Source organism: Brassica napus, chromosome A9 (genome assembly GCF_020379485.1).
Source record: "Brassica napus cultivar Da-Ae chromosome A9, Da-Ae, whole genome shotgun sequence".
Lineage (NCBI taxonomy): Eukaryota > Viridiplantae > Streptophyta > Magnoliopsida > Brassicales > Brassicaceae > Brassica > Brassica napus.
This window is the reverse complement of record NC_063442.1, coordinates 39,897,089-39,923,086: the sequence shown is the minus strand read 5'-3', so window position 1 is coordinate 39,923,086 and position 25,998 is coordinate 39,897,089. Positions and strand designations below refer to the sequence as shown.

The following is a 25,998-nucleotide window of genomic DNA, read 5'->3' as shown; positions in this document are numbered from 1 at the left end:
TATATTTTTAGATGAGTTTTTGAGGCAGTGATAGAGATCTAAAATGGTTACTTTAGATTTAACCGTTGTACGTCATTAACCAATTTCCGGTTTGGGCGATTATTAATAATTAAAAAAAAATGGTTTTTTTATTAGCACTTTTAAAGGCTGAGGTTAAGTTTTGAGATTTTCATCAGATATGGTGAAGTCTACATCAACGATCCATAGGCTGCCATGTCAACTCCCAAGGAGCTCGTTCACTTTCAGGCCTAATATACAGAAGTTTACAAAATTCATTTAAATGGGCTCTCAACTAAAAAAGGCCCATAAGTCTATATTTCTCGTCGTTAAAGAAAAATAGGAACACGAAATAAACATTTGCTAGCAAATTGCGTGTTACCCAGCTCTGGAATCATTATAGTAGGGGGCCATTAGTGACTGGATGCATATTAAGATCTTCTTGTCCTCTGTCTTCGACACGACAACAACACTTGGACTGGTTTACCGTCACACATTGCCTTATCAAAAATTTCCCCTTTTTTATACTTCTAAATCATTTTTGGTCCTCTTTGCTTTTGGGCCGTCAAATTTTGCTTCTTTTTATATTAAAAAAAAAAAATGGTTTGAATCCAATTTCGATAACCAATTAATTGTACCAACATTAGACCGAATGCTTACAAAATGTTGTGGGAGTTGGTGCGTTGTTGTTGTTTTTAATCTGAGAAGAAGCCTTTCAAGCCGCCATTGTTTTTTTTCTCTTCCTTCTTCTGATTTTTGATCAGCAGGAAGAAGGAGAGAAAGTATGCAGATTCAATGCAAAACCGTAACTTTCACAGTTTCTTCGATTTCTTCTAACCCCAAGCTACCATTCCGATCTTCAGTCACTTTGCCGCCGTGGAAGCCTACACTCCCGAGTTTCAGGAGCTCAAAGTCTCTGGATTTGAGGTGTATTAGAAGAAACTGCTCAAGTCCGAATCAGGAGCTTGTTGTTGGTGGAGTCAATGGAAATGGGTCGATTCCGGAGGAGGAGGAGGTGATTGAGCTTGGAGTAGAGAATGCAATTTCTGTAGAAGTAGAAGAAGAAGAAGGGAAGGTGGATGATATAGCGAATCAGAGTATTTGGGGGCAGATGAAAGAGATAGTCATGTTCACTGGACCTGCTGCTGGACTCTGGCTATGTGGTCCCTTGATGAGTCTCATTGACACTGCTGTGATTGGTCAGGGAAGCTCCCTTGAACTAGCTGCTTTAGGTATGCTTCTCTGAAAACAGACTCTCTCTCTCTCTCTTTTATTTATCTATTTGTGTTACCTTAGTGGACCCGTTTGTGTTTATCTCTGCTGGAAAAGCAATAACCTTTCCTGTCTTCAACTTAATCAAAAATTGCTTGCTTTTAGCTTTTAGCTTTCTCTTGATTTCTGTTTTTATTAGACATGTCTTTGGTTTACTAAAAGGCTTCTGAAGCATTTGATGCGATTGCGTTCTAACAGTATTTGGATGAAACAGGTCCTGCAACCGTCGTCTGTGATTATTTGTGTTATACTTTCATGTTCCTCTCCGTTGCCACTTCAAATCTTGTTGCCACCTCTCTCGCTCGTCAGGTCAGTTTATTATTACAATGAATCCTCAGCAGATATATGTTTATTCATCAACTTCCTAATGGTATAGTAGTGCTTATTGCAGGATAAAGATGAAGTACAACATCAGATATCCATCTTGCTTTTCATAGGCTTGGCTTGTGGACTCATGATGATGGTCTTCACAAGACTGTTTGGTTCCTGGGCACTAACTGGTACCATAAAGATATACTTTAGCTGATCAGTACTAGTAGTAAACCAACAGTACTGTTGACTGTTGAGTCTTCTTTCAGCTTTTACAGGGGCAAAGAATGCTGAGATTGTCCCGGCTGCTAATACTTATGTTCAGGTTCATACTCTTATCTTGATACACCCTTTTTTGTCATTGTAAATCTGAAAATTGCACTTTTTTCAATCCTCAGATTCGTGGTTTAGCATGGCCAGCTGTTCTCATTGGATGGGTTGCTCAAAGTGCAAGGTTCCCCTCTGGATATTAATAGTACTGTATCTCACTGTTGTTATGGTCTAACATTCTTTTTTTTTGTTGGTCTCAGTCTTGGTATGAAAGACTCATGGGGACCTTTAAAGGCATTGGCAGTTGCTAGTGCAATAAACGGCGTTGGTGACATTGTCTTGTGCACCTTTCTTGGATACGGTATCGCAGGTGCAGCATGGGCAACTATGGTCTCACAAGTAAGCTGAAGAAAGTTAAATACCATGTAAATTTAGCAAATATGGTGTTAATTCGACGATGTGTTAGGTTGTTGCAGCTTATATGATGATGGACGCGTTGAACAAGAAAGGATACAGCGCTTTCTCACTCTCTGTTCCTTCTCCAAGCGAACTCTTGATGATCTTTGGGCTCGCTGCACCAGTGTTTATAACTATGATGTCAAAGGTAGACGACACTCAGTTGCAACAAGGATCTGTCTCTTTATCATATCTGAATATGTCTGTTTTTTTCTTTTCTTCCCTTTAGGTTCTGTTCTATACGCTCCTTGTCTACTTTGCTACATCAATGGGTACAAGCGTCATAGCTGCTCATCAGGTGATATATGTCCTTTTTTTGTTGTATATTTTTCAACACTAACCATGTCTTTTTTATTTGAGTAAGTTTAACTTCTTTTGATCTCTCTCTCTCTCTAGGTTATGCTTCAGACATATACCATGTGTACGGTTTGGGGAGAGCCTCTCTCTCAAACTGCACAGTCCTTTATGCCTGAGTTGTTATTTGGAATCAACCGCAATTTGCCTAAAGTAAGTCCGTTATTGGTGAAAATTGCCTCAGCTGAAACCATTGATACATCTTTTTTTTTTTACAGTTGCCTACTGTTTTATGTAGGCTAGAATGCTTCTGAAGTCACTGGTTATCATCGGCGCTACACTAGGAATAGTAGTGGGAACCATTGGCACAGCAATTCCTTGGCTGTTCCCTAGCATCTTTACACATGACAAGGCTGTCACGTTCCAGGTATTACTTCTTTTTTTTTTTACAATTTGTCTAATGTGTGTACATGGCATCTTGAAACACTTTTCTTTTTATCGTGACAGATGCACACGGTCATAATACCATATTTTCTTGCTTTATTCGCCACTCCGAGTACTCACAGTCTTGAAGGCACATTGCTGGTAAGCTTGGACTTCTATGTCTCAGTCTAGTTCAGATATTCCATCTAAAGGTGCTTGCTATTTACGTGCAAACCTGATCCTAAAGAAGAAGTAAACTGTTGTTTCAAAATGAAGGCTGGAAGAGATCTTAGATATATCAGCTTGACAATGACTGGATGCTTTGCCGTTGCTGGGCTTGCAGTTATGGTACTCACTCTCTCACTCTTTGCTTCACTCTCCTGAATTATAATATATATATATATATATATGTAACTCTCTCTCCTCTTTGCATTGACTGTTTATAATTGACTAAAAGCTTCTGAGCAATGGAGGATTTGGGTTGAGAGGTTGCTGGTACGCTCTCGTGGGATTCCAATGGGTAAAAACGATATACACCTTTAGTATAAGCCATATAAGCCATATAACCCAAACCACACACACATATCTTTTGCTCTTGTTAAATCGTTAACTTGAATTGTTTGCAGGCTCGGTTTTCTCTAGCCCTCATACGTCTTTTATCGCGGGACGGTGTGCTTTACTCGGAAGATACAAGCAGATATGCAGAGAAAGTGAAAGCTGCTTAGCTTAGAAAGTCCACTACGTACCTCACAAGAAAAAAAGTATAAAGGGAATAGAAAACAGCTTGTTGTAGATCAAATGAACACTCTATTTGATATTGTATTCTTGATGAACAAAAAGAAAAAGGAAAAAATCTGTGATACAAAATGGCCATGCATTCAATCTTTTAGGCTCCCCTGTATATAAAAGATTATACTATCCAAATCCGTTACTTCTCAACTACTTCCTCTTTGTATTAGTTGGCTGCAGGCTGCAGCAGCCATGCCTGTTTTTCTTTCTAATAATATATTTTGATGAAATTAAACAAAAAGGGTGTTTGGTCTAGTGGTATGATTCTCGCTTCGGGTGCGAGAGGTCCCGAGTTCGATTCTCGGAACACCCCTCTTTGTTTTATTTTTCTCCGGATGCAGAGCTACATTCATTGTAGTAAAAACTCGTTAGTTTTTTTTGTAACGTATTAAATGGCGCGCATTTTGCCACACAATACCAAAACTGCAGTAAAAGTTTGTACAATAACAATAAACAGCGTCAGTAACATACAACATATACAATCGCTGCCATTAATATTTCGCGAGAGCAGAAACATATCCTCTTGAAAATGTGTTGTTTTTTATTCACAAGCAATCTGTTCTCACAAAAGCAGAAACATATCCTCTTGTCTTGAAGATGAGTTCTGTCTCTCACAATCCCCTCTTCTGTTTGGCACCCTTCAACGCAAGAAGAGAGGCTCCATAGGAAGCTTCCGTGTGGACAGCTTTGCTCACAGGCAAACCAAGAACTCGCTCCCTTATCTTTATCCACTTGTCGTTCTTGGCTCCACCTCCTGCTGTCAACACTTCCTCCGCCTCCGTTGCTCCCATCTCTTTCAACAACTTGTAGCCTTTCCCCTGCAATGCATCATAAACCCAAGCTACTTGAATATAACTGAAACTTGTGGTGCTGGAAGACTAAAATGAATGCAGGGTAACCATTTTGTTCAAAATCACATGCATTGTAACCATTTTGTTCTGAGTGATAACTCGTGAAGAAAACTAGAATCGTTAGTCATGTGGGAAATAATTTGTACCTCAATACGTGCGATTGATTCCAAGATACCATGCAAGTATTCAACATCGCTATTTGGGCGCGGAAGTAATCTGCAACATTTAACAATGCACCTTAAGTGTGAATCGACGCAGATTAAATATACAGAGAGACCTGTGAGGAGAACATGAGAAAGGCAGACAAACCTGGGAGCCAAGTTAGGGTCAGCTATAGGAAATCTTTCGCCGCTGCTTTTCAGAGGATAGTAGTCTAGAGGAGATGCAACCGTAGGATTGATTTCTCGGCTCAGTCTCTCTAACTGTTCGTCACTGAATAGCTGTCTGAGAATAGCTCCACCAGTGTTGGAGGCTCCTCCTACCAACCATTTGTCATCCAGGCGATGGCTGTAGACTCCATACCTCGCATCATCCACCCTTTTGGTGCTCAGAAGTTTGATGGCTAAGGTCGAGCCCAATGAAGTTACCTTTGAAAAGGGAATTATGCAAAGGAATCATGCAAACATCAAAATTTGGCGCGGAGTTATTCACAAGGTTGTGTGTAGCTAAGAGATATATAACATTCAGAAAGCATTGCAGAGTTCTTACAGCTTTCCCAGGTTCAGTTGCGCGTGCTGCAAGAAATGCAGCTATGCTATCAGTAGTACCGGTGCAGACAATGCAATCATCAGGAAATCCTGTTCAAGCCAAAAGGAAAACTGAAACTCTATGTTGCGTTTCATTGATTGTTTCTTAGATGCAAAGAACTTTGTTTTTACCGAATTGCCTTCTAATGCTATCTTTCAGATTGCCTATTGACGTTCCAGGAGCTTGCACCACAGGTAATAACTGAGAATAAGGCTGACTTATCAACCATGATGGATATGATTCACTCTCAGGATCATAGCCCACCTGTACTCAAATCCAAAACAGAAAAAAAAACACTTATGAGTTACATTCTCTTGTTAGAACTAATCAGAAATCTCTGCTTGATGCAGAGAATGATTACCTTCAAGGCATTATTGTAATCTGACACTCCAAGTCTACCATGAAGTAACCACAGCAACCAATCAGCCTGATGCAGCAATACCGCTGATTCTCTGTTGGGAAGCTTAAGATTCCACCAAGAGACGAGCTTGCACAAGGTGGAGGAGCCAGAGCAGACAGTGTGGTTCGCTGGCGCTATAGACTTAACCTCGGGCAGAGCATCAGGGCAGCTCTGGTTGTAGAGAAAAGGCTGACACAGAACTTCTCCACTCTCACTGTTGCGCATAATTAGCGGAGGAAATTTAAACAACGTTTCAATGACTTTCATAACTGCTATGGTGATGATGATGATGAACATGAAGGAAAAGGGAGGACATGCCTGTTTAAGATGAGAGTAGTTGCAGAAGTCCCATCAAGGGAAATGGAAGAGACGAGGGAAGGAAGAGTAATGGGAATGTCTTCAAGCAAGGAAAAGAGAGTTGCTTTCCATGAGCTAACCCAATCCATGCTTTCTTCCCTCTATCTAGATGACAAACAAACCATACTCAGCCCCATAAATATCCGAGGAGGACAATAGCTACTTTTCTAAATCTTGTTCTTATAATATCTCAGATGCTAATGATGTGTAGATGGATTCTTAAGTCCTCAAATCAAAGGTTAAATACAGATCAAAGGAAGCATATAGTTCGTTTTGTTTTACCATGAAAGGAGGATACTCTCTTTTGCCTTCAGCTCTAATCACTCCTTGTTCATCAATGACTGTAAAACGAGCACCTGAAGTACCAAAATCCATTCCCAGATACAGTTTCTCTAATCCATTGCCACCCATAGCTCTCAAACCAGATCGATTCCTGTATAACCTAGTTCTCGGTAGAGTGACACTCCTTGAGCTACAACACCCTGAGATTCAACATTACCATGATTATCATCTCTGACGGATTCCTCCCAGACTCAAATCGAGAAAGTAATCAAATGTAGGCACAATGTACCTGGTTGTTTCGGAGACTGGAAGAGCTTAAACGAAGAGATCTGAACTTGACGAAGCATCAGCATTTTTCTCACTCTCTCACTCTCTATGTGGCTCTCGTTTCCTCCTTTTTGTGTGTGTATCTGAGGCTGATTGCTTTCTTCTCCCAACTCCATAGATAAGGAGGAGTTCGTGACCGTTGGATTGCTCTTTGCTTTATTTGAAACCGTGATTTTACTATAATAGCCTTCAATGTTTAATTTCGAACCAAAAGCAGTTGGGCTGCACGTTCTCTTCGGCCCTAGTTTTCTTCACATCATCGAACGGTTCTATTAATGCGTGTGGTTTTGGTTTCCCATTTTCAGTAAATGGGTCCACACTAGGCCCGCTTTAGTTGCGGCCCAGAAGTCATAATGATGACAACCCCCCTCTCCGTGAACCATCTTTTTCCAATATTGAAATTTACATGCGAATGCTAATACACACTCTCTTTTGAAATCTTCATCTTGATTTAGAATTATATTCCTATCATTGAGTAATGGTGTAATAATAATGTTCCTACATAAATATGAAAATTCAAAATCTATAATTAAAAAATAATAACAACACCACATGACACGTGAGGGAAGAAAAGCATGCGCGTGTGAGCCATATGTGCGGTGGAGCTTAAAAAGTGGGAGGGACGACAATGTCATCTGTTACTTAATTTAGCTTCGAGAAGCAAACACTCTCTCTATTATATTAGCTCTAATGGACCCACCTACTCATTTTAATGTGTAACATAAGCATTTACACAAAGAAATACAATTTACGTGCTTGTAATAACTCCATACGGTTGGATTTTAAATAAATCTATTTTATAAATTTATTTAAAGTACATAATACGGTATTTGTCTTTTGTGGGAGGATTTAATACGTGATCTATTTGAGGACAATGTTTCGTTTCATTTAGTCCATTATTAAATTTCAGTACTGAATCTATTTGACGTTTTTTTTTTTTGAAAAAAAATAAAATCTGAGTCTATTAAAGACACATACATAACCCTCGGATAGAAATATAGCCTATGAATAGACTATTTCCTAGACATTCAAATTAGCCGAAAACAATAGTTCATATTCATGTGGTTCGAATCAGGGTTCGCCGTATTGGGTTTCTTCCCTCAAACGCCACTGCACTACCACCACTGGTTATCTATTTGACATGTTATATACCAGTATTTATGCCACTCTCAATAGAATGCCATTTTTTTTAGATTTTTACTGTTGGTTTCAATTCTGATCGGTTAGGTTGAACCGGAATAAAATGTTTTAGCGAATCAAAGGGTAAAAAAGACGAAAACAATATTTTACTGACCATCTTTCTTCCCGCTCGTTTGGCTCCTTCAGCCTTATTTCGAAAACCTTTTTTTCACCCGGTTCGCGGTTACTTTTAAACACTCGACCACGTTCAATTTTCAAACCTCCAAACTGGTCTTTGAGCGATAGCCACGTCAGCACGCAGTTAATAATACTTTCATTAATCAGAAATTCAAAATCTGTTAAAAAAATATCTTCAACGATCTCTCTCTCTCTCTCTTCACCACCATCGCGTGAAGAAGACGAAACAATCGCTCTCTCTCTCTCTCTTGTGGTCTCACTATCTCTTTCTCACAATCACATAGCTCAACAATGGAAAAGTAGAGAGAAGAGAAGAGAAGAGAGAGAGAAGAGGAAGAGAGCATAATGCTTTTTCTGACCCCAGCCATGTGAGCTTCCACTGACACATTCCCTGCATCTTCACATTTGGAAGTTTTTGATTGATTCTTTCTTCTTCCACAATTTTCACCGATTCGGAATCCGAGTTTCAACGAGTTAATTAGCGTATGGCTTCATCGTCATCTAGAACGAGGAGCCGCTCTCCTTTCTCTCACCGAAGACCTCCCAGCCCTTACTCTTCCGCTTCCTCGACTTGTTCCTCTCACATGAACAACCGCCTCTTACCTCGCTCCTCTTCCACATCCGCTTCCACAGTCTACAATTCCGCCGCCGTAAGCGGATCCCGATCTATGGCGACTAGTCGCACCGTCTCCGATCCCGGTCTCCTCGGCGGCTCCGGAAACTATAAACCTCCGTCGCCCGTCCCTTACTCATCGGATGGGGTGATTAGCGAGCCTATGTCGACTGCCACCTCTGATCGCCACAGCATCTCCGTCACCGTTCGGTTTCGCCCGATGAGGTACGCTAGATCTGGGCCCCACAATTGCAGATCTAATTTGATTCAATTTTACGAAACGAAACTCGGTCAATTTTTTCCGCCGTTTGTTTGTTTGTTTGTTTGATTGCAGTGAGAGGGAGTATCAAAGAGGAGATGAAATCGCTTGGTACCCTGACGCGGAGAAGATGGTCAGGAATGAGTACAATCCCCTCACAGCTTACGCATTCGGTACTCTTATCAATTTATTGCGGAGATTATTCAATTTAGTTTCGATTTAGTTTACTGTTCATTGATTAGGGATTATGTGAACGTTTCTTGCGAATATGTTGATGACAGATAAAGTTTTTGGACCACAAGCAACGACTGTAGAGGTCTATGACGTAGCTGCTAAACCTGTTGTCAAAGCAGCTATGGAAGGTGTTAATGGTAAGGAAGTACGGCTGCGTTATCAATTAAAGTGGACATTGATTGCAGGGAAGTTTCTGAGACTGTGTTGGCAACTTGGCAGGTACCGTTTTCGCTTATGGTGTTACAAGCAGTGGAAAGACACATACAATGCATGTAAGTTCTCTCAGTGTGGTTTGTATTCCTATATGTTGCGAAAGATACCATACAAAGATCGGGTGACCTAGATTATAGTTGCTAAAAATGTTTGATTGCCATAGGATGTATAAGGATATTTTGATTTAAGATTGACCAAAATTATCTTCTGTTAAGTCATCTGATGATCATGTTCATCTTGGATTTCCATTAAATAACCAGAGGTCCAGATATACATGTTGAAAATGTTTTGCAATATGCTCAGGGTGATCAAGACTTTCCTGGAATCATACCATTAGCAATAAAAGACGTGTTCAGTATCATCCAGGAAGTAAGTGATCTTGTTCTAGTTATAACCTATATGGTCCTCCATTGATTTACAGTTCTTCATGAACCTTTTCGTGCAATGAGTTTCTTACATCATTTTTAATTTCAGACTACGGGAAGAGAGTTCTTGCTCCGTGTTTCTTATCTTGAAATATACAACGAGGTATGTGAAAATATCCATCCATCATATAATATCATTTATTGACACGGTAAATAGACCCTCTTGTTCAGACTTTTAGCTTCAGATATAGTTTCATATTTTCCTCACTTAGAGGATCATCTCCCCTTGTTTAAGTAACTTGCCTGATAACTAATCATGTCTTTGGTTTTTGGCGAACGGTCCTATATTTCCCACATATCGGCGTGTTATCTTACTTTTGTCATTTTATCAGGTGATAAATGATTTACTGGATCCAACAGGGCAAAATTTACGCATAAGAGAGGATTCCCAGGTTTAACCTTGCCCTCTCTCTCATACACACTCATGCAAATACAACTGTATATCAAACAAGAGCATTTACTTGTTTGTCTGATTTCATATTTTCTTTCTGGCAAGGACTAGAACGATGAAAACATATGATGAGTTGTTCATTTTGCATCCATCCTGTTACTTTGATGTATTACCTTGGTTTGATCTAGAGTGGATATTGTTTATAGGGCACTTACGTTGAGGGTATCAAGGAAGAAGTTGTTTTATCTCCAGGTCATGCGCTATCTTTCATTGAAGCTGGGGAAGGTAAGAATAATTACTTCTAAATCATTGTTTCGCTCTATTAGATACTCTTTTTTTTGCCTTTCCTTACTAGTGTTTTGATCTTCAACGGCAGAACATCGTCATGTTGGCTCAAATAATTTCAATTTGCTGAGCAGCAGAAGTCACACAATATTTACACTGGTACATCTTCGATCTAGCGAACATCCCATGTTTTATTCCTAAACTAATGTTCTTTTATAATTGTCATTGCTATGCATTTTAAGGTTCAACTATTGTTTGTTTGCAGATGATTGAAAGTAGTGCTCATGGAGATCAATATGATGGAGTTATTTTTTCTCAACTAGTAAGGGTTCTTTCTTCTGTCATTGCATAAAATCGCTCGTCTTTTTAGACAGTTCTCTCACAGTGTCTCTTTCTTGCTTAGAATTTGATCGACTTAGCTGGGTCTGAGAGTTCCAAAACTGAGACAACTGGACTAAGGAGGAAAGAGGGTTCATTCATCAACAAGAGTCTTCTGACTCTTGGAACTGTAGGTGTCTCTCTTTCTGCTTGAGCTTTTTTAACCTGTCGGATGTTCTATTTCCTTGCAATCATGGTTTGCTACCACATCCAATTTGGTGGCACTAGAGGCTTAGCAAGAGACTTCCAGTCCTATGGAACAGAATTCTTGTTAAATGTATTCTTCAGTGCATGATGTAGTAATGCTAGTGTATCCTGATGATCAATGCCTCTAATTATGAGAAGTCTCTTCTCATTTTTGTGTGTGTATATATGTCAAAGATAGCATCTTCAGTAACCTATCCATTAAGATGAATTTTAAGGATGTTATGATTATATCTTTCTCGTATGGTTTCAACATGCAGGTAATTGGAAAACTAACTGAAGGCAAAACAACTCACGTCCCATTTCGGGACTCTAAGCTAACTCGACTCCTGCAATCTTCATTGAGCGGGCATGGGCATGTATCGGTACGACTCTTCTGTATCTGGTGAATATTTCCCATTTCACCACGGTCCACGATTGATTTTCGTATTTTTTAACTGGGATGTCTCAAACAACATAGTTAAGACAATGTTAGGTTGTTTATATTGGCTAGCTCCTGTAAGATGTGCATGCACGCTGATGTTAATTCAAAATGGCAATGAGCAGAAGCTAATTCGGTTTTATTTCCTTAAATTTTTATAGCTCATATGTACAGTTACTCCTGCGTCAAGCAGTACTGAGGAAACCCATAATACACTGAAGTTTGCCAGCAGGGCAAAGAGAATAGAAATTAATGCCTCACGCAATAAGGTGATTTCTTATTCGTTTGGTTATGTACTTGCCTTCTCTGTAGAGTATCACCTAAACCCCGCTTAAATGTTCTTGTTTGGTTTGTTTTCTTTCTTCTTGAAACAGATTATAGATGAGAAGTCATTGATTAAGAAATATCAGAAAGAAATCTCGACCCTTAGAGTAGAACTTGAACAATTAAGAAAGGGTGTGCTTGTTGGTGTCAGCCACGAGGAGTTATTGAGCCTAAGGCAGCAGGTTCTGACCTCCCCAAACCTTAATATTACATGACTATTTAACTTTATTCATTTTGGTGAATGAATAGAACTGCCTATTTACTAAACAGCTACAAGAAGGTCAAGTGAAAATGCAATCCAGATTGGAGGAAGAAGAAGAAGCTAAAGCAGCTCTAATGAGTAGAATCCAAAAGCTTACAAAGCTCATACTCGTCTCTACCAAGAGTTCCATTCCGGGATATATAGGTGATGTACCCAGTCACCAGCGCAGCATTTCTGCTGGTAAAGATGATGTAAGTTGTCCATTCAAATTAGATTACCACTATGTTCCTTTACCTACTAGTTGCATGTTGGTACCTCAATGAACAAGATGTTCTATACATTCTTTTTTCTCTTCAGAAGTTGGAATCTCTGCTCTTGGATGGTGATAATCTGGCGTCTCCATCTTCGACTCTGTCTCTTGTATCAGATGCTTCTTCAGGCCTTAAGCACCGGCGGTCTTCCAGCAAGTTGAAGGATGAAAATTCTCCGGTTGGTTTTGGTGCAGAATTATCGCAAGTGAGTTTGGGATACTTATCGTGTATATTTTAACATCAGATTTCATTTACTAGAAGTTTCATTTATTCTTCTTCTCAAAACTAATAAGTTATAGCTTATGGGCAAGGGTGTTTCATGATTCAGGGTCGCATTCAACCATTAATTTTTTTTTATCTATGAGTGTGATTTTCTCACTGTGCACTTGCCAGGAAATGACATCTAATAGTTGTGGCTATTGTAGGGTGGCATGACTCCGGATGAAATGGACCTTCTTGTCGAACAGGTTAAGATGCTTGCTGGTGAGATAGCTTTCAGCAAAAGCACCCTAAAGCGCTTGGTGGATCAGTCCGTAAATGATCCAGAAAACTCAAAGCCCCAAGTAAAGATTCTTCTTTATATTTCTAGAATTCAATATATCTGTAGGATTATGCTTTTCCTAATTCTGACCCCATTAGAAAAAAGGCTTGTGCCCTTCCTTAAACTTTAAAAGAGGTTCCGCAATGTGCGTCTATAGAACTTAACAAATATCTGCATGCAGATCCAGAGTCTAGAAAGAGAAATTCAAGAAAAACAAACACAAATGAGGTCTTTGGAACAGCGAATAACTGAGGGTGGTGAAGCTTCAATTGCTAATGCATCACTGGTTGAGATGCAACAGGTAATCTAATCTCCACATCCGATCATCATTATCATTTATCCTGTTAAGCTGTGGGCACAATGTGGATCAGCTGAAGGTATCTTGATTATTTTTTGTTTCCAGAAAGTTATGAGATTGATGACACAATGCAATGAGAAGAACTTTGAGCTGGAGGTACAATATGCGTCTTCTCTTGAATAAAACGTCTTGTTTTATAGCGAAAATGAAGATTGCTTATCAATGTATTTTTTATTGTGTTATACCTATGGATCAGATCATATCAGCAGATAATCGCATCCTCCAAGAACAACTAGAGAAAAAGGTCACTCCTAAGTCACTGCCACTTCCTTCTCTTTTTTTTTACATGCGACATAGCATTTTTTCTTGCTTTAATCTCAGTCATAATTGTTTATTCACTCCTGCTCTAACAACTGCAGTGCACTGAGAACAATGAATTACACGAGAAGGTGCGCCTTCTAGAGCAAAGGCAATCGAGTCAGAAGCCCTCACCGTCTTGTTCTGGTAATGCTGTCAGTGAAGAGTATGTAGACGAGCTTAAAAAGAAAGTACAAACTCAGGTAATTTATCTAAATCTTAGACCCTCTTGTCAATTATGCCTTATAAATGTCTGCACCGGTAGCTAGGAGATGGTGAAAAAACACAAAAGATAATATGTTTTCTCAACTCTGGTTTATATCGGTTTATGTTTTTATACTTCAGGAGATAGAGAATGAAAAGTTGAAGTTAGAGCATGTGCAGACTGTGGAGGAGACGAGTGGATTACGAGTGCAAAATCAAAAACTTGCTGAAGAAGCTTCGTACGCTAAGGAATTGGCCTCTGCAGCTGCAATTGAGCTGAAAAATCTAGCTGATGAAGTAACAAAGCTCTCGCTTCAAAACGCAAAGCTGGAAAAAGAATTGGTAGCTGCACGAGACTTAGCGGCGGCAGCTCAGACGCGTAACAATAACTCCATGAACAGTGTGGCAAATCGCAATGGGACAAGGCCAGGGAGAAAGGCAAGGATAACAGACTCGTGGAATCTCAACCAAGAAGATCTAAAAATGGAGTTGCAGGCGAGGAAACAGCGAGAAGCAGTTCTAGAGGCCACGTTAGCTGAGAAACAATGCTTGGAAGAAGAGTACAGGAAAAAGGCGGAAGAAGCAAAGAGAAGAGAGGAGGCTTTGGAAAACGATTTAGCCAACATGTGGGTACTTGTTGCCAAGTTGAAGAAAGCAAGTGGTGGGGTTTTGTCCGGGCCAAAGAGTCACGAACCTCCCATCACTGAGTCTACAATGGAAGACGAAGCTACAGATTTAGAGAACGAGAGTCAAAACAATGGCATTTTGAAAGAGAGACAAGTGTTGATTGCACCTGAAGAAGTAATAGTTGCCAAGGCTGAAGAGACACCAAAGGAGGAACCCCTCGTTGCTCGTCTTAAGGTACCTTTGCAAATTTGCCTTATATTTTCCTTCAGTATTTTTAGTTGTCTATAAGCCTACTACACAGTCTGTGCAGTAGGCATATATACATATATACCCCTTACCCGCTCCATACTAAGCTTTGGATTGGGTTAGAAAAATACCTCCAAAGTACCCAAAAATATATATGCCTATAAGTGTTATTTTGGAATTGTATTTGAAGCTATTTTTTACGTAACAGGCAAGAATGCAAGAGATGAAAGAGAAAGAGATGAAATCACAGGCGGCAGCAGCTGCCAATGCAGACGCAAACTCACATGTCTGTAAAGTTTGTTTTGAGTCGCCAACAGCCACGATTCTCCTCCCTTGCCGTCATTTCTGCCGTAAGTCTCATTCCCTCACTACTTTCCTGGGGATCCTATATTCATCAACAATTATTATTAGTACACTAAAGAATCACAATATCTGCCTTATTTTTTTGACACAGTTTGTAAATGTTGTTCACTTGCCTGCTCCGAGTGCCCAATCTGCCGCACCAATATCTCTGATCGTCTGTTCGCCTTTCCCTCTTGACCACTGACATGTCCATCCTCTCTCTTGAGCACAAGGTAATTTAGTTATGTTCTACACTCGCAAACATTAACATCAAAATTATTTAGTTCAACAAGATTAAGTCGCTTTTGACATGCGATTCCATGTGATTTTGCAGGTGTAAAGAGAACTACATAAAGAGTCGACGCCTGTTTTTTTGCTAATATTTTCCAGGCTTTTGAATGCTTTTCGTTTTTTATTTTGTGTCTCAGTCTTGGTTTGGTATATGGTTCTATAAAAAATGGGACGAAAAGAGGAAACATAACATATTACATATATGTATAGATTTATTTTTTAACAGGAAACTCTTTTTACAAGTACATAAGTCTTAAAATTTTGAATTAGATCTGTACATTTCCTCTCTACTGTTCTCAAGTAAAGAGGGAGGTCAAAAGAAAATGCATACATGTGAAAAAGTTAAAGTAAGATTGTACCAAAAATAAAAGTTATAGTAAGATGTGTGAAAATCTAATGAAAATGATCTTGGTCCTTTTTGTCATTTTGCCTTTAAAATTTCTTTCAGTCAAACCAAGATTAGAAGTTGTAAACAAAACACAGAGACAATTTTTTTACATAGGTGATACTGTAGCTATTAATTTGTGACGAACAATATGTATTCTACTAATTTTTAATTGTCTTGCATGAAATGTGCAAAATGATGATTGTATTGTGTATATAAATTAGTTCTACATATTATTATTGTTTTTTACACATGAAGCTATGCTTTAGACTTTGTTTAAAAAATAGTTGCTCGAAAAAAAAAAAGACTTTGTTTAAATATTCGGAAAGAAGATTTATGTACCTCCACTTAAGTATACCTTGGATCAAAAAGTATAGCCTTAATGGACTTGAAGAGTAAATGTTTGGGCCCAGTAATGAAAAAGAGATCACGTGAGCCCAAAATAATGCAAACACGTGTGATGTCTTCTGCCCGAGGAAGGAGGATTTGGTAACGGAGAGTTTGAACGGTCGTGAGAATAGCAGCTGAGAGAGCTTTCACTTCACTTCAATGGCGGCAATATCCTCTGTTCAATGCTTATCCTCTTGCGATTCTCATTATCATCAACGCTCGCAGGTGACCTCCCTATTATCATCATTTCAGCCAATATTAGAGAAATTCGACTTTATTTTCAATGTTTTTTTTTTGTTTTTTTTTTTTTTTCAAGCAGGGTGGCTCGCGTTGGAGATTGGGTACTTCTAGGGTTTTAGTATCTTCGAGTCTGTGGAAAATTTCTCTGCTTTCTGGAGTTGATTTGAAGCGAAGGTGATTCTAATAGTTTTTTATTTTCGATTGTTTATTTCCAAGCTGTGTAATGCACAGTGTAGATATTGAGGTAATGATTGAATCTTTTAAAACAGGAGACATTTGATATGTGCAGTCAAGGGAGGAGCTGAAGAAGGAGCGTTTAAGAAGACTGTTGAACTCGATCGGATGATAGATGCTCTTAAAGATGCAAACCCTAGAGAAGTTAGTTTCTGTCATTCAACTCAATCGAAATGTTTTCTTTTCTTATGTTGTTTGGTGCCATTTTTCCTTTGGAACAGCTTGAGAAGCTTGTCGTTGAAAACATTCTTGCCTTTGATGAAGTTTTTTGGATTAGACTGGCTACCAGGTCGGATACTTGCAAGTCAGATGATGACAAGGCAAGCGTTTCTATTGTTCTTATTATTAATGATCAAGCAGATTTTTTTCAAGCTCTCTTTTTCACTAATGTCTCTCTTGCAGAAGGACTATGAGGAGTTAGCTGCAACTGTGATGACCATTGTTGACTGCGTTGTGAATAAGACTCGGGTTTTTTTTTCTTCTTCTCTCTTCTTTTGGGCTTTTCATTGCCTTACATATCCAGTTTTGTTAGTTGACTGAGAGTTTATTGTATCCATGTAGGAGAAGATAGAGACGGCTACTGATGTTCTGAAAGGGATATTAAGACCCGTTGTGGAAGGAGTGGAAGAAATCTCATGGCCTCCAAGAGATCCTCAAGCCATCAATCAAATGGAAAAGGTGTACGCATACTTGTCCTTTGACCAAAACATGTTCTACATCTACAGTTTTGTATATTGAATACAACCTTCTGTTTCGAAGAAGAGGGGGGTTATCTACTTGTTGTGATAATAGTAAGTAGGGTACTGATGATATCAATTTATTAACAGGAAATAATACAACGGGAAAAAGAAGGACAATTAGATGAAGGTTTTCTTTCAGAAGTTAGTGCTCAGCTACGGCAGGTAAAGTGCAATTACTCTTGTTTTGAAACAGGTGATGTTCTAAGAAAGAAAAATGGTATTTCCTGTATAAGTGTTTGAGGTTGTTTCCAGGCAAAAGAAGATAAAGACAAACCAGGGCTTGCGGCTATGCTGCAGAAAGTTCTACAACTCTATGCTGCTACCATCCTCTCCAAGCGGAGCTACGCAAAGAAAGGTTACATACATTGCTCATTTTCAAAAATGTCACTCGCTCACCCTAAAGCTTCCATTATCCACGAAACATAATCTCATCATCACGTTTGCATCCGATCACAGGGAACGACGTCCTAAAGGCGGAGCAATTTCTGGAAACTCTGATCAAAGGTCTCTTCTGCAACTTTATTTTCAAATGTAGTCAGACGCAAAGAAGTTCACATTTGGTGTATGTCTTTTCAGCTCCTGAGGAACAATGGAACAAGCTTTTCTTAGAAGGGTTAACAATCGGGAAAGGAGATGTAACACCTGATGAGCTATCTGCCGTTATCAAGAAACGAGTTGAGCGCACGCTGATTCGAACTGTAAGTAACAGAAACTTGTGAAGGGGGAGTCTAACCGGGTTTGATTCAGATGATAACCGCCTTGTTTGATCCGTGTTTTTAATGTTGATGGCCCCTACCAGGAAGGAGGTTCATACCAGCAGCGAATCTTGATCGAGTATCTCAAAGGGATCGAGTCCAGAGCAAATGATATTATGAAATCACTTCAGGGTTAAATCTACATATATATATATCCTCCCAAATTTATATAAATATCAATTCATAACTCATAATGAACTTTTTGTTATGTTGACTCTGCCATTGAAGATTCAAGCTAGACACTTTACGTAAATAGAAGTCAATAGTTTTACTTTCATAGAGACGATCAAAAGCTTGAAAAGATTATGTTGAACACCTCATGAACCAACCGAATAATATTTACTCCCTCTCTTTCAGATTTTTAGTTTACTTGTAGTTGTAGATTAAAATTTTCATTTTAAAAATAAATGTTGTTTTAGAATTTTAATGTAGAATTCTTTAATAATATTTTTCATTTTATTTTTATTGGTTAAAATATAGTTACAACATTTTTCTCTTTCTTATCAGAAAAATTCATTTGATGCGAAGAAATTTGAATTGCATTATTCAACCAATCATAAGATTTTAGCAATTATTCATATGATGACTTGAAGAAACTAAATATGTAAATAAAATATAATAAGATTTTTCTTGATATGAAGATTTTGTCTTGTCACTCGACCAATAAAAAGATTGTAAGAAATGGACATCAGAGGAAGAAAATATAATCTAGTGTTTTTTTTGGGATCAAAATCTAGTGATTATTCTTCCTTGGATATGAAGGAAAAAAAATCAAAATGGTGTCATGTCATCAGACCAATAAGAGTCCGTTATTTTAGTTATAAAGTTTCTATATACACATTTGGTGGTCACATTTAATGAACGTAAAGATAAAAGTCTCTCTCTCTCTCTCTCTGAGATCATTCAGGGTTAGCGTGACTGCACCTGCTTAATCATCTTACTTGTTGCATTTATGTTTTTTTTGTTTGTTCATGATTCCTCCTCTTTTATCTGCTTTCTGTAGGGCGTGATTTTGTGATTCAATTATGCTGACCAAGTTCGAGACCAGTAGCAACCAAGTTAGAGGTTTGAGCTTTCACCCTAAGCGACCATGGATTCTCTCCAGTTTGCACACTGGCGTCATCCAGCTCTGGGATTATCGTATGGCTACTTTGATCGATACGTTTGAGGAACACGACGGACCTGTTCGTGGTGTTCATTTTCACATTTCTCAGCCTCTCTTCGTCTCCGGAGGTACATGCTTTTTTCACTTACGTCCTTCGATGAATATTTGAATGTTAGGTTGAATATGTTCCAACCTTTGTTTAGGTTTCTTAAGCTAAAAAATGAATTATCTTATATTAAATCTATGTTATAGCTTGAACATATTTACGTGACTTGTGTGTTTTTTGTATAACTAAAATGAGATTCTAAAATTCAGATGGGTTTGTGCATTTTTATTAATTGCAATTATCTTTTAATCTTTGCAGGTGATGATTACAAGATTAAAGTTTGGAACTACAAAACACACAAGTGTCTCTTCACTCTTCTTGGCCACCTCGATTACATCCGCACGGTTCAGTTCCATCACGAGTGCCCTTGGATTGTCAGCGCCAGCGACGACCAGACCATCCGCATATGGAACTGGCAATCACGGACTTGTGTCTCTGTCTTGGCTGGCCACAACCATTATGTTATGTGTGCTTCTTTCCATCCAAAGGAAGACCTCCTCGTATCGGCTTCCTTAGATCAGACTGTCCGTGTTTGGGATATTGCTCCTCTCCGGAATAAGAAGAAGACTCCTCTTGCTGATGACGACGACATCATGGGGTTGACTCAGATGAACAGTGATCTTTTTGATGCCACAGTCAAGTACGTCCTTGAAGGTCACGACAGAGGTGTAAACTGGGCTGCTTTTCATCCCACTCTGCCTCTTATTGTCTCCGGTGCAGATGACCGCAAAGTAAAACTGTGGCGTACCAACGGTAAGTAATATTCCCTATGTATTTTAAAGTTGATATTTTGATGTTTTCACAAGAAAATACATTAATTATGCATTGTTTTTAAAATTATCAAATTCCAATGCTTTTTGACCAATAATTTTTCAATAAATTTAATTAATTTTATTGAAATTTGCAAATTTTATATAGGAAGCATAAAAAATTTATCTTTGTGAATCAAATTGTTTTCTAAAACTTTAGGGAGTATTATTTTGATGTTATCTTGAAATAGCAAAAGCTGAGTTAGTGATGTGTGTGTTTCTAATAAAAAAAATATATAAAAAAATGCAGAAACTAAAGCATGGGAAGTGGATACACTGCGAGGGCATTCGAGTAACGTTTCGTCAGTTATGTTCCACGCGAAACATGACGTAATTGTATCCAACTCCGAGGATAAGACCATCCGTGTCTGGGACGCTACCAAGCGAACTGAAATCAAGACTTTCCGTCGCGAAAACGATAGATTCTGGATACTCGCAGCTCATCCCGAGACTAATCTACTAGCAGCCGGACACGACAGCGGTTTGATCGTCTTCAAACTTGAAAGAGAGCGTCCTGCGTTTGCTTTGAGTGGTGATTCTTTGCTCTACGCCAAGGATGGTTTCTTGCGTCGCTACGAATATTCAACTCAGAAAGACTCGCAAGTTATCCCTATACAGCGTCCAAGGACTGTATCACACAGTCCTACGGAAAATGCAGCTTTGATCAGCTCAGATCTTGATGGTGGTTCTTACGAGCTGTACATCATAAGGAGTGGTACTGTGCAGCGGGATGCAAAGAGGGTGAGTGGTGGTGGTTCTGCGGTATTCATCGCTCGTAAGCGGTTTGCTGTTCTCGATAAAAGCACCGGCCAGGAGGAGGTGCTAGTAGTGAAGAATCTAAAGAACGAGGTGGTTAAAAAGATTCCTCTCCCTATTCCAACATATGCTATCTTTTACGCTGGGACCGGAACTCTGCTATGCAGATGTGAGGATAAAGTGGTTATGTTCGACCTTACGCAAAGACTTGTCCTCGGTGAAGTTCACACACCGTCCGTTAGGCATGTTGTTTGGTCTAATGATATGGAGAGTGTTGCTTTGCTCAGCAAACATACTATCATTCTCGCCAGCAAAAAGGAACTTGTCATCCAGTGCACGCTCCACGAGACGACGACACGTGTGAAGAGTGGAGCTTGGGATGACGACAACGGTGTCTTCATTTACACCACTTTGAACCATGTCAAGTACTGTCTTCCTAATGGAGACAGTGGAATCATCCGAACCCTGGTTGTCCCTATCTATATCACCAAGGTTTCGAGTGATAAAATCTTTTTCTTGGATCGGGATGGGAGAAACAAGGAGATCACAGTTAATGCTACTGAGTACATGTTCAAGCTTGCGCTGATGAGGAAGAGATTTGATCATGTAGCGAGGATGATAGAAGGCTCCCGGATAAGTGGGCAGGCTATGGTTGCTTACATGCAGCAGAAAGGGTTCCCTGAAGTTGCATTACATTTTGTTGAAGAAGAAGGCCACGAGAGGGTCCGGTTCAACCTGGCTATTGAAAGTGGAAACATGAGTGTAGCTGTTGCCTCCGCTACAAAGATTAACGAGAAAGATTACTGGTTTAGACTTGGAGTGGAGGCTCTTCGCCAAGGAGGCAACTCTAGTATCGTCGAGTTTGCGTACCAGCAGACGAGGAGCATCGAGAGGTTGTCTTTTCTTTATCTTATCACTGGTAATCTTGAAAAGCTTTCAAAGCTGATGAAGAAGAAGGACGTAATGGGTCAGTTTCAGAATGCTCTCTACTTGGGAGATGTTAAAGAGCGTGTCAAGATACTGGAGAAGGGTGGTCTTTTGCCTCTAGCGTATATCACTGCTTCGGTTCATGGCTTAAAGGATATCGCTGAGCGGCTTTCGATTGCGCTAGGGGACGATGTGCCATCATTGCCTCAAGGGAAGACTCACTCGCTTCTTATGCCACCGATTCCCGTCGTGTGTGGTGGTGATTGGCCTCTTCTGAGAGTTATGAAAGGAATATTCGAAGGAGGACTTGAGAGTGGAAATGATGACGTTGAAGAAGGCGATTGGGGTGATGCACTTGACATGGTTGATGTTGAAGAAGACGGAGAGGGTTCTGGATGGGGAGGACTTGAGCTTCTTGACACTCCCTTTATGACACCTAGTCAAGGGATGGACGTAAGTCAGATATGGAGCCAGGAATCTCCCCTTGCTGCTGAGCAAGCTGCAGCGGGAAGCTTCGACACTGCAATGAGTCTTCTCCACAGACAGCTTGGCATAAAGAACTTTGCGCCTTTGAAATCGATGCTTCTCGATCTGTTCAGTGGCAGCCATAGCTATCTTCCTGCTTTCTCTTCATCTCCTGTGCTTACTTCACTCACTGCAAACCTCCAGCCACCTCACTTAAGACTCGCCCTGTTGAGTGCAATGGGAGTCTGCTACAAGGCGAGGAACCTCGCCACTGCCTATAACTTCGCCAAAAGATTGTTGGAAACCAACCCAACGGAAAGCCAAGCCAAGACGGCTAGACAAATTGTTCAAGCCGCTGAACGCAACATGACTGATGCAACCGAGCTCAACTACGACTTCAGGAACCCGTTTGTGATATGCGGGTCGACTTATGTCCCCATCTATAGAGGACAGGAAAACGTGTCGTGTCCTTACTGCACTGCTCGGTTTGTACCGAGCCAGGAAGGAAAAATCTGTGGGATCTGTGATCTTGCAGTCATTGGCGCGGACGCATCTGGTTTGCTATGCTCTCCTTCTCAAGTCCGGTGATAGATTCAGATTTGATAACTTTGATAGTCTTCTGTGACAGTGGTATGAGGTTATATAATGAGTTGTTTCTTTGTTTATGATATAACAAGTATTTTCCAGTTATGATTTAAAGACATGGCTTCACTCTTTTCTCGTTTCATTATGATATTCTTTAGAAGTTAGAAGATGCCTTCTTGTACCTGAAGTTTGGTCAGCATGTTATTGGTTTTATTCTGTGTGATTTGGTTTTGTGAGTTATGGTTTATGCTTTTCGTTCTAGGTTGGTGTACCCCGTACCGCTAAAGCAATGTGGTTAAATTTTCTTTTTATATCACGTGTGGATCAGTTTGTAAATTCACAGGCTGATCATTGAGCTGTTATATATGTGCATGGAAAGTTTCCTTTTGGCCTCTAGAATACTAGAATCCACGGACTTAAATTTCCAAGAAAGTTTCAACAATTTCATAAACTAAATTTGTCATAACTACCGTTTTTGGTCTGATCTTTATGAAATTTCATGGTTAACAGTTGGTTTAGTTCTGTACGTACGGGTTGGACCTCCTTAGTTTGTTTTGGTAACTTCCATTTATTTATTTGATTCCATATGTTGAGTCAATGAGTCATAATGTATGACTCTTCCGAGAAAAAATAGGTTTCCGCCAGATATATCTTTCCACCTATTTAATTCGTGTTCCTGTATCCGACTCATGTATCTTTTTTGTGCAATTCATGTATCTTTCAAATATCAATTTAATATTTTCAGTGAAAAAACTTCTTTTTTACTTGTCTCACGGTCACGTACACAAGTAAAAAGAGATTAGGTGAAAGAGAATATAATATAAGCTATCCAAACGTATTATCATCAAATGTATGTCACGTAGTAAACATACTACGTATATTGATACCACTTTCCAACGGATAAAAAAAATACAGACACGTCAATAAAAAAAGGAAATTTATAGAAAAATTATTGAGTATAGTATACTCTTTTTTTTTTTTTTAAACGTCTGAACTCAATTAAGAGGAAGTATCAAGAAACATAAAGGATAAGGAAAAAAAACCAAAACCAAAACAAGATAACAACTCAAACCAACATAGGATCTTAAGGGAAAGATTTATCAGATGTTGGTGTGTGCCTCATCTTGAATCCTGTTATGAAGCCGAGCCGGACCACCCAGTGCTAAATATGACTGGAACCTGCCATCTCGTAGTACACTCCTTGCTATGTCTCTCACTATGGAATTGGATCTCTCAGATTCTTGTTCAAAACCTGCCGTTCTAAACCTCGTTTTCAGAACCACAATCTGCTAGAGTATTGATCTATATCGCAGCCAAGCTGCTACATTTGCAAGAGCTGCGAATGCCTCTTTATTATCAATGGCAAAGATTACCTCTTGATGCCCCAGATCGATTTGACTTTTCATGGACCAAACAATGCAGCGCAGCTCTGCCGTTAGCCTATTCGGGGCACCTGTGAAAGCATCTCTAGCATGGTGTAGTACTGTACCTTCGGGGTCTCTAGTTATCCACGCTCCGCCATACAGAGACGATGAGTTTCTCCAGTTCGCATTGACATTGCATTTGACAAAGCCAGTCCTTGGAGGGGACCAACGAGGTGCAATAACCAAAGCCAGAGAAAGGGAGGCTAGAGTCGTAGCAGAGCTGTTTACCTCCGTCCAAATTGTAGCTTCCTCAATAGCTTGACGAGTTATAACCTCCGTAGAAATTTGAGTCCCAGCATAGATGATGGAATTGCGATTTTTCCAAATTGCCCACAGCAACCAAAGTATAGCTCTCCGGTTGGTCTCTGATATTGTTACATCAGACATCATCTCCAAGGCCAGCTTTATGTTTTGACAGAGACTTCGTATGGATGAGGGATCAGGCGGGAAATTAACTGATTGAAGAATCTCGAGCGCCGGCAGACATTGGAAAAGAACATGATTTATGGACTCAGTGTTACTATTGCATAGTTTGCAACCTGTATCCAAAATGATACCTCTCGTTTGTAGTCTGTCTGCAACAGCCAAAGCGTCTGAAACAGCTCTCCACAGGAACGTTCTGATCTTGGGAAGCGTTTTGATTTTCCAGATTTTCTTTTTCACTTCAATGATCTCCTGCTCCATAACAGACCGAGAGTTTCCAACATTTTGAAAGTTGTTTGCTGCCAACCAGTACCCGCTTTTAACCGAGTATGCACCATGATCTGTGAGGGACCAAATCTTCCTATCCTCAACTCTCCCCGGTTGGATCTTGACAATCCTTGCAACTTCATTAACTTCATTAAGTGTATAGTATACTCTTAGAAATACAACTTCTATATTGATGATTATGTGATTTGAAAAATCATATATAATACAAAAATCACTATTACACTACAATATTATTTTATCTGAATGCGTTTTGTGTAGCACTTTCCATTCTTATTATAACATTATATATTTATTTTCATATAATATATATTCAAGATCTAAAACAAGTTATTTACAAAATATGTGTGTTTTTGAACAAACCTCTGAATTTGAATAATATTTTAGCTAATTAAAACAAATAAATATGAAAACAGAAAATATGTAAATAATATTCTAAACAATTAAAAGAACACATATCTTTTCTTCCGACTGTATGAATCAGTCAGGGATCATACAGCACGTAAAATCATGATTTATTATTTTAACAAAAAAAATCATGACCAATTTTTTGGGTTATCTATTTTATTTGGTTATGCAGCCTAAATCTCTTAAATTTATCTCTACAATAACATATCCTCTCTTTGTTAATAGATTCGTCAAGTTATTATTATTTTTTTGAAACAAATTGTCAAGTTATTTATAATTTTAAAAACAAACAAACATCAAACATGATATATCTAAGATTTTCAATTCCATTTACAGATAAAATCTCTTCATATATTCCATTTACATAGTTCTTTGTGTTCGATCTTCAAATTATTTTACCATGCAATAACACAACTTTTAATTCATAAATGAATTTACATACTAATTTATTCCTTGCACACAGCACGGACCCAAATGGAACATAACTTTTTCATTATTTCAATAATTTTTTTTTTAAATGAACCTCTTTCTCTTTTTGTACATAAAGATGATCCAACAAAGCGAACAAAACTGGTAGGCCTCTTCTAATAATTAATTGTATATATATAGGAGTATGATGAGAAGGCAGATGTAGTAAATGATGATGATAATGGGGAGAAGGTGTGAAGACTGTGGGAATCAAGCCAAGAAAGAGTGTGTGTATA

General features: G+C 39.1%; 5 protein-coding genes and 1 non-coding gene across 10 annotated transcripts; 5 read left to right on the top strand and 1 right to left on the bottom strand.

The window, feature by feature from the left end:
- The first annotated feature begins 550 nt into the window (after positions 1-550).
- Positions 551-3,905, top strand: LOC106365989 (protein DETOXIFICATION 46, chloroplastic). Its single transcript, XM_013805516.3, has 14 exons — positions 551-1,229; positions 1,484-1,578; positions 1,661-1,769; positions 1,848-1,903; positions 1,977-2,032; positions 2,109-2,247; positions 2,315-2,452; positions 2,534-2,602; positions 2,701-2,811; positions 2,897-3,025; positions 3,106-3,183; positions 3,298-3,369; positions 3,479-3,541; positions 3,648-3,905. Exons 1-14 carry the CDS (start codon positions 782-784, stop codon positions 3,744-3,746), a joined length of 1,662 nt encoding a protein of 553 aa, XP_013660970.3. The 5' UTR covers positions 551-781; the 3' UTR covers positions 3,747-3,905.
- A 146-nt stretch (positions 3,906-4,051) lies between these two features.
- Positions 4,052-4,123, top strand: TRNAP-CGG. Its single transcript has one exon. It is a non-coding gene; the product is annotated as a tRNA-Pro (tRNA).
- A 111-nt stretch (positions 4,124-4,234) lies between these two features.
- LOC106365988 (D-ribulose kinase) lies at positions 4,235-6,893 on the bottom strand. Of its 2 annotated transcripts, XM_013805514.3 has the most exons (9): positions 6,737-6,893; positions 6,448-6,647; positions 6,127-6,266; positions 5,770-6,022; positions 5,540-5,672; positions 5,370-5,458; positions 4,971-5,248; positions 4,808-4,877; positions 4,235-4,628 (listed from the first exon to the last, which is right to left on the bottom strand). In XM_013805514.3, the coding sequence occupies exons 1-9, from the start codon at positions 6,888-6,890 to the stop codon at positions 4,422-4,424; spliced, it is 1,524 nt and encodes a 507-aa protein (XP_013660968.2). In that variant the 5' UTR covers positions 6,891-6,893; the 3' UTR covers positions 4,235-4,421. The 2 variants fall into 2 exon arrangements, with proteins under 2 accessions (XP_013660968.2, XP_013660969.2); XM_013805515.3 differs by lacking the exon at positions 6,737-6,893 and having other exon boundaries at positions 6,127-6,270.
- A 1,374-nt stretch (positions 6,894-8,267) lies between these two features.
- LOC106365987 (kinesin-like protein KIN-7M, chloroplastic) lies at positions 8,268-15,502 on the top strand. 2 transcript variants are annotated; one of them, XM_013805513.3, is made up of 25 exons: positions 8,268-8,929; positions 9,039-9,136; positions 9,245-9,334; positions 9,417-9,469; positions 9,714-9,779; positions 9,885-9,938; positions 10,168-10,227; positions 10,433-10,511; positions 10,603-10,670; positions 10,777-10,833; positions 10,915-11,019; positions 11,354-11,458; positions 11,676-11,783; positions 11,889-12,020; positions 12,109-12,291; positions 12,401-12,556; positions 12,777-12,914; positions 13,074-13,193; positions 13,296-13,346; positions 13,447-13,494; positions 13,610-13,750; positions 13,893-14,612; positions 14,833-14,974; positions 15,079-15,199; positions 15,301-15,502. In XM_013805513.3, the coding sequence occupies exons 1-24, from the start codon at positions 8,577-8,579 to the stop codon at positions 15,162-15,164; spliced, it is 3,213 nt and encodes a 1,070-aa protein (XP_013660967.2). In that variant the 5' UTR covers positions 8,268-8,576; the 3' UTR covers positions 15,165-15,199; positions 15,301-15,502. The 2 variants fall into 2 exon arrangements, with proteins under 2 accessions (XP_013660967.2, XP_013660966.2); XM_013805512.3 differs by having other exon boundaries at positions 8,269-8,929; positions 12,398-12,556.
- Positions 15,503-16,093: 591 nt separating this feature from the next.
- On the top strand, positions 16,094-18,278 carry LOC106365986. Of its 3 annotated transcripts, XM_013805511.3 has the most exons (11): positions 16,094-16,257; positions 16,352-16,446; positions 16,542-16,650; positions 16,728-16,826; positions 16,909-16,974; positions 17,068-17,184; positions 17,334-17,408; positions 17,499-17,601; positions 17,703-17,750; positions 17,823-17,944; positions 18,046-18,278. In XM_013805511.3, the coding sequence occupies exons 1-11, from the start codon at positions 16,192-16,194 to the stop codon at positions 18,136-18,138; spliced, it is 993 nt and encodes a 330-aa protein (XP_013660965.2). In that variant the 5' UTR covers positions 16,094-16,191; the 3' UTR covers positions 18,139-18,278. The 3 variants fall into 3 exon arrangements, with proteins under 3 accessions (XP_013660965.2, XP_048597503.1, XP_048597504.1); XM_048741546.1 differs by having other exon boundaries at positions 17,703-17,944; XM_048741547.1 differs by having other exon boundaries at positions 16,157-16,257; positions 16,562-16,650; positions 17,703-17,944.
- A 214-nt stretch (positions 18,279-18,492) lies between these two features.
- Positions 18,493-22,977, top strand: LOC106365985 (coatomer subunit alpha-2-like). The gene is made up of 3 exons (XM_048741545.1): positions 18,493-19,234; positions 19,471-19,965; positions 20,272-22,977. Exons 1-3 carry the CDS (start codon positions 19,027-19,029, stop codon positions 22,755-22,757), a joined length of 3,189 nt encoding a protein of 1,062 aa, XP_048597502.1. The 5' UTR covers positions 18,493-19,026; the 3' UTR covers positions 22,758-22,977.
- The last annotated feature ends 3,021 nt before the right edge of the window (positions 22,978-25,998 follow it).